Below are 12082 nucleotides of genomic sequence, written 5' to 3'. Positions count from 1 at the left end.
CTCCATGAGTTTATCTGTTCCCTTTCCTTCTCCCTCTGCCCCCGACAAAACATACTGGCTAAACGCCTTTTGAGTAGAGTGGAGGATGCCCCCAAAGTGGCAGAACTTAATCCAGAAATGAAAGATGTTTAAAATGTAAATAATATCCTGGATTAGAGCAAGACCACCCTCTGCTGATAAGCTAGACTATTAAGTCCTTTTATATGCACTAAGAAATTATAATCATGCAGTTGGCTTGAAATGCAGATAAACAAAAAAATATATTGAATCTCTCATTTATGCCTTATGTTTCCTAGGGACACTAAATCAATTAATGAAGACTATCTAGGCATCATTTTTCAAACCAAGACATATTAGTTAGAATATTAATGATTTTAATAAGCTTCAGACTTGTCACAGACTTATTTTAATAAGCTTCAAAATGACACCAAAATGGGTTTAAGAGTAAATAGTGTGGTATATAATTAAGGACCAGGACTTCTTAATAGAGAAAAATAAACCTATTCAAACTCCTTGAATATTTACTGGATTAGAAACAATATCTCATTGACGAGGCCCTGAAAGGCAGCTAAGAAAGAAGCACTGTGCTTTTTATAAATATCTACCTTAACCATCTCTCCAATCAAGACTGAATATAGAGCTTGACGGCAGGTATCACGTCACAATTCAGCGTGGCAGATATTAACATTGATTTATATACTCAAGGCACAAAGTAAATTCTGTCTCCAGGGTTTCATACCATAAATAGAATGTCTATGCAATTAGAAGTAAAATTTGAATAATTTGAAATTTTTTAATGGCAATAACAAAAACGGTAACTGCCCTTTAGATCTGGCTCTTTTAGGTGAAAAGGTGCCTAGGCCTTGCCTCTCTGAAACTCAAAACAATGTAATTAATTTTGTAAGGATAACTTACCCAAGGTCACAAAAGCAGAAAACCCAAATTAGTGTCTATTCAATTGCTTTTAAGCAAATACCAACAATTAAACAGTCTAACAAATTCTTTACCATACCAACTTTCACAAGGGAGCCTCAGTTGGAAAAATAAATCAGCATTCTATTCCTAGCATCAAGAATAAAATAATTTCAACTCTAGGAAATGTTGTTAAAACATGGTATCAGCAATTCAGGCGACCCTGGACTAAACACTAGAAGTCAGAAGACTAGACAGCACAACAGAAGAAGTTCTAAAAGTCTCAGGTATATACCATATAAGGAAAAAAAATAGTGTAATTTTCCTTCCTCTTGATATTTAGAGTTCCCAGCAAAAGACTTATGAGACACTCACGGATCAACACTCTTTGCTATAGCAGCCATGATAAAGAGAACCGCTTCTGTCACCTCCCAGGGTGGGTTGCCTTCTTTCAGAGTAGAATATAACTAGAGAAGAAGAGGTGGATTATGGATCCATTAAAAGGAAAACAGAATGCCAAAACAAACAAAACAAAAAATCCAGTTAAAGTAAATCCTGCTCCTTGTTTCTAAATCTAATTATCTCTCAAGCCAGATGAGAATATTATTTTCATTTTTTTACATCATTACTAACTAGGAATAACTATTTTAATATTTGAAATAAACCCATTTAGACTCCCAAGAGTTTATCAAAATTATCATCTGCCCCCAGAAAACGACTACTATGAGAAAAACAAAACACAGTACATGAGTGTCTTTTCCTGATAATAACTGATAAATACATAAACACACTTAAAATAGAGATACAATGCAAATCCTCTACATACGTATTGGCTTTACATTTCTATTGTTTTAACTACTTGTCTGCATCAGCACTGGTAGTACTGACTGAATTCCTAAAAAGCAGCTGTTTAGAAGCACCTATCACAATACTGTATCCAAGCAGAATTTATTTTTTTAAAAAAGGTACACCTAGCAGAATACTCTGAGATGTTCTGGTCCAGAATTTCCCAGATTATATCCACCTACAGAACGTGACTAACTAATATTTTACAGTCAAATAACAGACACTGCTAGGGAAGGCAAAATTAAACAGCTTTCTTGTTATACAACTTCACAGAGCCTTTAATATACTATTTACACCATTTCCTAATTTTAATTAATGATATAACTTTTTTTGGCAAAAAACATCTCATGGGGTTGGTGTTCCACAGACTGTATCTTGAACAGCATTGATAATTTACATAAATTTGTAAATTAAGTCAAAGGATTGAGAAGATCAAAGGCTTTCTCAAAGCCACAGGGCTAAAGAGAGAAGAGCTGAAATATCTGAGCAGAGGTCATCTGTCTAAGATCCAGGGATCTCATTTAAGTGGCTTTCTAAGAATCCCCAACTCTTCACAGATGGGTCAATAAGCATGCTTTGCTTAATATAATGAAAATAGTTATAATGTTATTAACATTTTTTAGATTGTATGACTCCCAAATATACAAAAAATGACTGAGTTACCAAAAAAAAAAAAAAAAAAAAATTTAGGTTACTTCAGTATTGCCGTGATAAAGCTTCCAAAGTAGTATTTCAGAGCTCATTAGAGTATAATCCAGCAATATGAAAACCGCCTGAAATTATACTAATGTCAAGTGATATGGAATGATGATGACTGTAACCTTATGAGGTAAAATGTTACTCACTGATTGTCAGGAAAACCTCTGGACTATGAATCTTCTACTCTAGCACAGTCACCTCTGGGATGAAACTGCACAGGAATCTAACCATAAGTGTGGACAAAGATAATGCCAAATAACTAAAAGAGTTACGAGGAGTTGGTACGTAATTACTAAAGCAGAAACACTTGCCTATTGTTCCTGGCTAGGTCCAAATTCCCTGTAAGTATCCTAGAGGCTTTAGTGCTTATCTATGATCTTCTATTCCAGCTGTACAAGTGGAACAGCAATCATTGCAAGCAGAGAGAGTAAACCATAACCAAATCATCCATAAACTGCAACTGACTTGTAAAATGTTAAATAAGCATAGCTACTATATGCCAGGCAGTGTGCTAGGCACTTGCATATCTATTATCTCATTCAGCCACTAAGATTGAAGAAATAAGATGGAACATTCACAGAAGACACAGAAGTGAACACAATTAAGGCGACTAGTAAAACTGGAAACAATCTCCAAATAGGCTTACCTGAGCAAAACACTCCATAGACCCTATCAAGAAAATCAAGTCCTTTACCAGGTCTGATACCCTCATCCGAAACTCCCCGAAGTCATCAGTCTCCTCAGGAACCCCCTCCTAAAATTTCAAATCAGATAACATTTGTTTTAAACTCACTTCGGCTTTCAATGACCTCTATAAAATCAAGACGAAAAAAACCATTAAGCAGTCAAGTTTCAATGAACAGAAGTTGCCTAAATCATGAGGGTATTTTATTTTAGATGGAGGGTTTCCCAAACTGTGAGGTATACCAAGTCAACACAACCTATTCTCTGCCTTTACCATGAGAAACTATTTGGTCTGTGTGTGTGTTTTGCATTTTATTTTTATTTTTTTTGAGACGGCGCCTCACTCTGTCGCCTAGTCTGGAGTGCAGTGGTGCGATCTCTGCTCACTACAACCTCCACCTCCCAGGTTCCAGTGTTTCTCCTGCCTCAGCCTCCCAGGTAACTGGAATTACAGGCACACGCCACAAGACCTGGCTAATTTTTCTATTTTTAGTAGAGACAGGGTTTCACCATGTTGGCCAGGCTGGTCTTGATGTCCTGACCTCAAGTAAGCTGCCCACGTCGGCCTCCCAAAGTGTTAGCCACCATGAGCCAGCGTGCCCGGCTGTGTTTTGTATTTCTAAGCTACAGCTTGTTCTGTTGTTGGAAAAATGTGGCTTGGTGAGAGTGAGAAGTGACCTGGAAGAAGTAGTAAATTAACTGATAAGCCTATCTAGAGAAGGTCAGCTCTTTAGTGCCAAACAAACCTCTGAAGATTTATGTTTCAAGATCTACCAAAATCAACCACTGTCACAATAACTTCACATAGAAAATATAATTTTATTTTCATTTTTGAGACAAGGCCTTGCTCTGTCGCCCAGGCTGGAGTGCAGTGACTTGATCTTGGCTGCCTGCAGCCTTGACCTCCTGGGCTCAAGCAATCCTCCCACCTCAGCCCCTGAGCAGCTGGGACTATAGGTATGTACCACCACGCCTGGCTAATTTTTATATTTTTTGTAGAGTTGGGGTTTTGCCATGTTGCCCAGGCTGGTCTCGAACTCCTGAGCTCAAGCAATCTGACTGCCTTGCCTCCCAAAGTACTGGGATTACAGGCATGAGCCATACGCCTGGCCTCAATTAATTTTTAAAATTTTCTGTAGAGATAAGGTCTCACTATATTGCCCAGGCTGGTCTCAAACTCCCAGGTTCAAGTGATCCTCCCACCTGGGCCTTCCAAAGTGCTGGGATTACAGATGTGAGCCATCATGCCCAGCCCAGAATTTTTAACTTAAAAAAAAAATTCATGTAGGTGGACAGATATATAAAACTAGCATAGTAAAATATGAATAGTGGAATTTAGGTGGTAGGTATACAGATGTTCTCTATGACATTATTTCATGTTTGCTGTGCATTTGAAATCTGTCATTAAAAAATTTAAACATCATTTATATTCCATGGTTTCCTATTACAAACACTTCTGTATCTTTTCTATTCTGACACACTTCTGTAAGTAAACAAAGAGTTAGCAATTATAAGATGGTTAAAGGCATGTATGAGAATCTTGGGCCCAAATACCTGGGAAAAGCCCTTAGTACTATTGAGAACTGCTAATCTAGTTCAACCTCCTTGCTTTAAGATGAAGAAATTAAGGTCAAGGAATGAGGAGGAAATGATGGCTATCTCAGATGAGATAATGGCTAACATTATAAAGCACTATACAAATTATAAAGCACTATACACTTACACATGTAAGAAATTACCCGCAAGGGAAATGGTGCCACAGAATCAGCAAAGGCACAAAAGGGATCAAGCACAAAGCCATTTAAACCAAAGGGGCCCTGCTTTATAAATCAGGCTTCCAAATAAAATGTAGCTGAAGACAGGAGTCATCACTTTATTTTATTTTTTTGAGACTGAGTCTGGCTCTATTGCCCAGGCTGGAGTGCAGTGGCACAATCTCGGCTTACTGCAACCTCCACCTCCTGGGTTCAAGTGATTCTCCTGCCTCAGTCTCCTGTGTAGCTGGGATTACAGACACCCGGCACCATGCCCGGATAATTTTTCTATTTTTAGTAGAGACGGGGTTTTGCCATGTTGGCCAGGCTGGTCTCAAACCCCTGCCCTCAAGTGATCCACCCACTTCGGCCTCCGTGTGGTGGGTGCAGTCTGAAAACCATTAGACTAAATCATGACTAAGGTTGTGTGGAGATACAAAATACCATGACTCCAACAAAATACTAACATTAAAATTAAGAGATAGCACGTGGGATTTAAATTGTAAGCAATAAAACTTACTGCAGGTCCTGGATTAAAGAACGGATTCAACCAACCAACAGGATGAAATAAATGTGGCAAAATTTGAAGAGATTAAGCATGATGTTTGAAGAGTTTTCTAATAAACTAATAATATTTCTAGTATTTTTTTCTAAGCAAATAGATTTCTATATTCTTTTAAACTATAAAATGAGTATAAATAAGATTTTTAAAATGTGTATGTTCGTGGGGCAAAATCATACACACAAATATTTCACTTTTGTATTAGTTTTCATCTAACCACTTATTTTCTACTATTAACAAGAGTCAAAATTTTGGTTGGGCGTGGTGGCTTACGCCTGTAATCCCAGCACTTTGGGAGGCCGTGGTGGGTGGATCACAAGGTCAGGAGATTGAGACCATCCTGGCTAACATGGTGAAACTCCGTGTCTACTAAATATACAAAAAAGCCGGGCGTGGTGGCGGGCGCCTGTAGTCCCAGCTACTCAAGAGGCTGAGACAGGAGAATGGCGTGAACCTGGGAGGTAGAGTTTACAGTGAGCCGAGATGGCGCCACTGTACTCCAGCCTGGGCGACAGAGCAAGACTCCATCTCAAAAAAAAAAAGGAGTGCAAAATTTTACATTCTGATTTTTCTCTTACCATACCATCATTTCACTACCTTTTAATTGCTCCATCAAGTTGCTAAATCCTAACTCTTCTTATATAATTCATATAACTCTTATTATACTGCTGTATATGGGTTTATAATTTTTACTTTTATAGATAACATTTTGTATACAAAATAGCTGTTTTTTCTTCTGCAGATTTAAGATAAATTCCTAGGAAAAGAATTACTGGTTTAGCTGGAGTGTTTTTTGTTTGTTTTTTCCTAAACAGGCCTAACAGATTATACTGGTACTGACTTCTTCAGTATAAGCTGTAGAGTGACAAAACCTGCCAATCCTCCCACCTCAGCCTCCTGAGTAGCTAGGACTACAGGCGTGTGCCACTAAGCCTGGCTAATTTTTTTAAATTTCTTTTTGTAGAGACAGGGGTCTCTCTATGTTGCCCGGGCTGGTCTTGAACTCCTGGCCTCTAGCAATCCATCCACCTTGGCCTCCCAAAGTGCTGGGACTACAGACATGAGCCAGGGTACCCAGCCAGGTTTATTATCTATCTTCTCAGTTCCTTTTCAAGTTGGCACTGACAAGACGAAGAAATTAAGATTTGAAGAGGTAGAGAAGGGAACTTACATGGTCTGGTTCCAGCTGGCAGTGTCGAGCCAAGGCGTGAAGCAGCCTCTGAATGTAAGCTTTGAAGATGCCATGAATAACTTCATCATTAGTTTTGTACAAATGCTCCCCCAATCGGTACCAAAAGTTAAATGAAATTTCTACTACCTGTTAGGTTAAAAGAGATGATTTATTTGAATGGGAAAGGAATAGAATAAGAAGACATTTTATTATCACCACGACCATACAGGAAGAAAGATATATTTTTAAATAATATGAGTGGAGTCAGTTAAGAAGTCACCTTTTCTCTAGCAGATTTACTATTATCTCCCCAAATTGTCTTCCCATGTTAGGCCCAAATCTCCATTTAGAATGACTGGCTTTACATTCCATTTAGTCCTGAGGTAATTCCTCCAAAAGTACACTGAATTTTGAATTTAGAGAAAACGGTAACAGACGCGGAAGTCTTTATTTTTATTTATTTTTTAGAGACAGAGTTTCATTCTGTTGCCCCAGCTAGAGTGCAGTGGCATGAGCACATCTCACTGCTGCCTCTAACTCCTGGGCTCAAGCGATCCTCCTGCCTCAGCCTCCCAAGTAGCTGGGACTACAGGTACACACCACCAAGCTCAGCTAATTTTTTTTTTTTTTAAGTAGAAACAGGGTCTCGCCATCTTGCCCAGGATGGTTTTGAATTCCTGCCCTCAACTAATCCTCCCACCTAGGTCTCCCAAAGTGCTGGGACTACAGGCATGAGCCACCGTGTCCAATTTTATTTTACTTAAAACAAATTTCAGCCAGGTGCAAAACACCATCTCTACAAAAAATACAAAAATTAGCCAGGCATGTAGGTGGCGCATGCCCACCTAGGTCTCCCAAAGTGCTGGGACTACAGGCATGAGCCACCGTGTCCAATTTTATTTTACTTAAAACAAATTTCAGCCAGGTGCAAAACACCATCTCTACAAAAAATACAAAAATTAGCCAGGCATGTAGGTGGCGCATGCCTGTATTCTCAGCTACTCAGGAGGTTGAGGTTGGAGGATCACCTGAGCCCAGGAGGCTGAGGCTACAGTGAGCTGTGATCGTACCACAGCATTCCAGCCTGGGCAACAGAGTGAGACCCTGTCTCAAAAGATATATATATTTTCTTTAGAGACAGGGTCACCTAGGCTGGCGTGCAGTGGGGCACAATCATAGCTCACTGCAGCCTTGAACTTCTGGGCTCAAGTGATTCTTCCACACAGCCTCCTGAGTAGCTAGGAGGACTACAGGCACTTGCCACCATGTCTGGCTAATTTTAAAAATTTTTCTGCAGAGACAGGGTCTTGCTCTGCCACCTAGGCTGGAGTGCAGTAGTGTAATCATGGCTCACTACAGCCTCGAACTCCTGGGCTCAAGCGATCCTCCCATTCAACCTCCTGAGTAGCTGGGATGACAGGTGTGCGCCAGCACACCTAGCTAATTTTTAAAATTTTCTGTAGAGACAAGGTCTTCCAATGTTGCCCAGGCTGGTCTCGAACTCCTGGGTCCAAGCAACCCTCCCACCTCAGCCGCCAAAAGTGTTAGAGGTATGAACCTCATTAGAGGTATGAACCACTATGCCCAGCCAGAAGTCTTTTTATTTATTTATTTATTTATTTATTTATTTATTTATTTATTTATTTTGAGATGGAGTCTTGCTCCGTCGCCCAGGCTGGAGTACAGTGGCGCGATCTTGGCTCACTGCAACCTCCACCTCCTGGGTTCAAGTGATTCTCCTGCCTCAGCCTCCTGTAATGCCCAGCTCACTGCAACCTCCACCTCCTGGGTTCAAGTGATTCTCCTGCCTCAGCCTCCTGTAATGCCCAGCTAATTTTTGTATTTTTAGTAGAGACGGGGTTTCACCATGTCGGTCAGGCTGGCCTCAAACTGCTGACCTTATGATCTGCCTGCCTCGGCCTCCCAAGGTGCTGACAGGCGTGAGCCACCGCGCCTGGCCAGAAGTCTTTTTAAAAGTATTTTTCTGAAACTTCTGAAATCACTTCATTGAATATTTGAGATTCAAAATCATCTGTAACTCCTGAACATAACTGATTCAGCTTCATGTCACTTTTATTCACCTGTTTTCTTGAATGTGACAGAAAGGGAGAAAAGGCCTGGGATTTTACTCATAGCCTCTTTTCCACATGGCACTGTTTAAAGGAGTGATAACTATGTGGGGTTACATTCTCCCAGAAATGTTTTGGGTTCCACTCAAATCTAGGTATCCTCATGACATTATGTAAAACAAATAAACCTTGTCTTGCATGTGATAACAGAAAACGGGTCGAGAGTCACAGGACCACTGTGCCTAAGGCACAGTAAGAGGGTCCCTACCATCCTTTTCCCATCAAGGATCCAAAACAGAGCTATTTAAAACAGTGCCCAACTTGGGAGCACTTCTTTCTCACTTTTTTCTTTTTTTGAGATAGAGTTTTGCTCTTGTCGCCCAGGCTGGAGTACAGTGGCCTGATCTCGGCTCACTGCAACCTCTACCTCCCGGTTCAAGCAATTCTCCTGCCTCAGCCTCCCAAGTAGCTGGGATATTATAGGTATGAGCCACCTCGCCCGACTAATTTTTGTATTTTTAGTGGAGACAGGGTTTCACCATGTTGGCCAGGCTGGTCTCAAACTCCTGACCTCAGGTGATCTGCCTGCCTTGACCTCCCAAAGTGCTAGGATTACACGCGTAAGCCACCAAGGCCGACCCTTTCTCATTTCTTATACTATAAAACTTCTCAAATAAATGAGATTTTAAAAAATCTAGCAAACCTCGGTAGGTAGGGTGTCAAGGATTCTGAATGACAGAGACCCTTAAGTCTTTTCAATCCCTTTGTCATTCTCATTCATCATTTGGAGAAAAATTGGGGATGTTAAGACTTGTGGAGGTATAGTTAGAATTTGGTGTTTTTTAGCTGTAAAGCTCTAGAGAATAAGTCAAGATAGACAAGGGGTTCACTGGAAAGGCTTGCTTTCTAACGAGTTCCTTGAGGGGTCTACGACAGTCAGCCTAGCCAACCAGGTAAGAAAACAGAGATGGACACAACGCAAAAACCCAAATATAATTTTTTTAAAATTCCAAAACAGAGGAAATCACATTAATTAAAAACAAGACTATAATTTCTCAACAATAAAAAGCTGGGCATAAGGTAATGAAATATAGATAATATGCAGCACACAACTTGGAGAATAATGGCCTTAGAATAGCATAAACACTACCTCATATTGAGGATGTCCTGCACAGATAAGAAGCAGCTCCAGAGTTCGGAGGTCCCCAAGACCTTGGCCTGGAGTACAAACAATTTTTTCAAGAAAAGTTTCACATAGTTCAGTGAAAATACGGCAGTAATTCAGAACTCTGTAGAAGATAGGCGAATGAGAACAACGAGTCAGAAATCTGGATATTATAAGTATATACAGGCACAGTTAATCAAATAAATAAAAGGTTCCTCAGTCTAAGAGACATCTAGTGATTATTTACTATGTTGTATCACAATCCCCATGACAGACACCTTTACCTAGATCATACACTCCTACACATGTGATTTGTCAGTTCAAATTCTCAATTATTAAAACATTTGAATAAAAATTCCCATCAAATCACACTTGATATTTTAAAATTTGTCTCTAATTTTTAAAGCCTTACCATTTCTATGGTAATTCTACAAACCCTGCATCCAATTTGCCACTCTCGGTTTAGAGGAGCATAGTAGAGTGTCTTTAGGAAGCAACTATCTGTACATTTACAGAATCACCGAGAATCACAAAAGACAGATGAATAATAAAAAGTGACTTAAAAGAATGACCAGACTGTAGGTAAACCCAGGGCTCCAGACTTAAACAATTACTCACTTGTCTAAATCTTCACGTGCCACAGCCATATGATAGGCAGTCTCCAACGTCAGCACTCCCTGAAAAAGTTGCATAGCTAATGGCAAGTTAGTCTCCACATTCTCAATGGCATAGAGAGCTGAGCATACACAGTCTGAAGCAGCTTCATGTAGGTTAGATGAGGTCTTATCCTGTTGCTGGGGAGGTAGCAGGAATAGGGAAGCAAGAAGTATGATCACTAAGGAGTGATCTACAGTTGGCCCTGCATACCCTAGGGTTCAACCAAGCATCGATAGAAAATATTCAAAATATAAGCAAATAATAATACAATGAAAAACACAAATTTAAAAATTACCCTATAACAACTATTTACATAGCATTTATATTGTATTAGGTATTATAAGTAATTTAGAGGTTATTTAGAGTATATGGGAAGAGGTGGGGAGGTTATATGCAAATACTGCACCATTTTATATAAGGGACTAGGGCATCTGTATATTTTGGAAACTGTGCACAGAGGGGCGGGGTAGTGGGTGGTCCTGGAACCAATTCTTTGAGGACAGTGATGGATAAGTGTAATAGGAAAACAATTAGAGCCTCTTTCTTTCTTTCAATTACAGCCTCTTTCTGAACATGTACTGTAACAGTCAAGTCATAGGCTTCCATGAGAAAACATCCATCAATCTTCCCAATCCTATTTCTGTTTCCTTATATGTCAAGCAAATCAGTCTTTCTGTCCCTAAGTCATGGTCATATCATTTGTAATCTCCATGTTCTTGTTCACACCAGCCCCTCTAAATGGAATGCCATGTGTTTCCTACCCTATTCTAGTGTGTGAAAATCTTTTCCATCCTTTTTCTGATATTCAAGTGCTACCTAAAATGAAAGGGCTCAACAAGTATCAAAGACACATACCTAAACACATCATTGTGAAATTTCAGAATACCAAAGTTAAACAAAGGTCCAAATGGAATGCCATGTGTTCCCTACCCTATTCTAGTGTGTGAAAATCTTTTCAATCCTTTTTCTGATATTCAAGCACTGCCTAAAATGAAAGGGCTCAACAAGTATCAAAGACACATACCTAAACACATCACTGTGAAATTTCAGAATACCAAAGTTAAACAAAGGTCTGTAAAATTTCTGGGGAAGAGAGAAGGAGGTAATAGTAATGAGCAGAAATCAGAGTTCTCCAACATTTCATTAACAATGATGCACACTAGTAAAGGAGAACAAGGCCTCTGAACTTTTGAAGGAAAATAATATTCAACCTACAACTTTATAACAAGCTGAGCCATCAATCAAGATTGAAAGCAAAATAAAAATAGTTCTCAGTCATGCAAAAATTCCAAGTTTACTTTCCATTATATGTTTCCTGAAGATGTTATCTGAGGGGGTTTGAAAGAAACAGCTAACCTAATCCAGAAAGCACAGTAAAGACAAGTCCCAAGATGGCGGGGAGTAGATCTAAAGAACTGATGCAAATCAGAACAGACCAAAAGGGCCAAGAAGGGAATCCTCCAGGGTTTCTAGTGAAGAGAGTACAGTTGAGAGGTTAAATGCACTTAGTAAGGGCATATTAGTCTTCCTTGAATAATTTTTTTAAAAGGATATTTAAAATCT

General features: G+C 39.5%; 1 protein-coding gene across 3 annotated transcripts in view; it reads right to left on the bottom strand.

Moving 5' to 3' along the window:
• TNPO3 (transportin 3) overlaps window positions 1–12082 on the bottom strand; it is a 107515-nt gene that overhangs the window by 36004 nt on the left and 59429 nt on the right. For all 3 annotated transcript variants that reach the window (XM_017896241.1, XM_017896242.1, XM_017896239.1), the window contains 5 exons: window positions 10481–10656; window positions 9848–9986; window positions 6629–6775; window positions 3104–3211; window positions 1288–1379 (listed from right to left, as the gene is read on the bottom strand). In XM_017896241.1, the coding sequence (XP_017751730.1) occupies window positions 1288–1379; window positions 3104–3211; window positions 6629–6775; window positions 9848–9986; window positions 10481–10656 (662 nt within the window). The remainder of the gene's footprint in view (window positions 1–1287; window positions 1380–3103; window positions 3212–6628; window positions 6776–9847; window positions 9987–10480; window positions 10657–12082) is intronic.

The sequence above is a fragment of the Rhinopithecus bieti genome, unplaced genomic scaffold (assembly GCF_001698545.2).
Source record: "Rhinopithecus bieti isolate Rb0 unplaced genomic scaffold, ASM169854v2 scaffold_26131, whole genome shotgun sequence".
In the NCBI taxonomy this organism is placed as follows: Eukaryota; Metazoa; Chordata; class Mammalia; order Primates; family Cercopithecidae; genus Rhinopithecus; species Rhinopithecus bieti.
The sequence above is the reverse complement of the archived record's forward strand: the minus strand, read 5'-3'. Positions and strand labels throughout refer to the sequence as shown.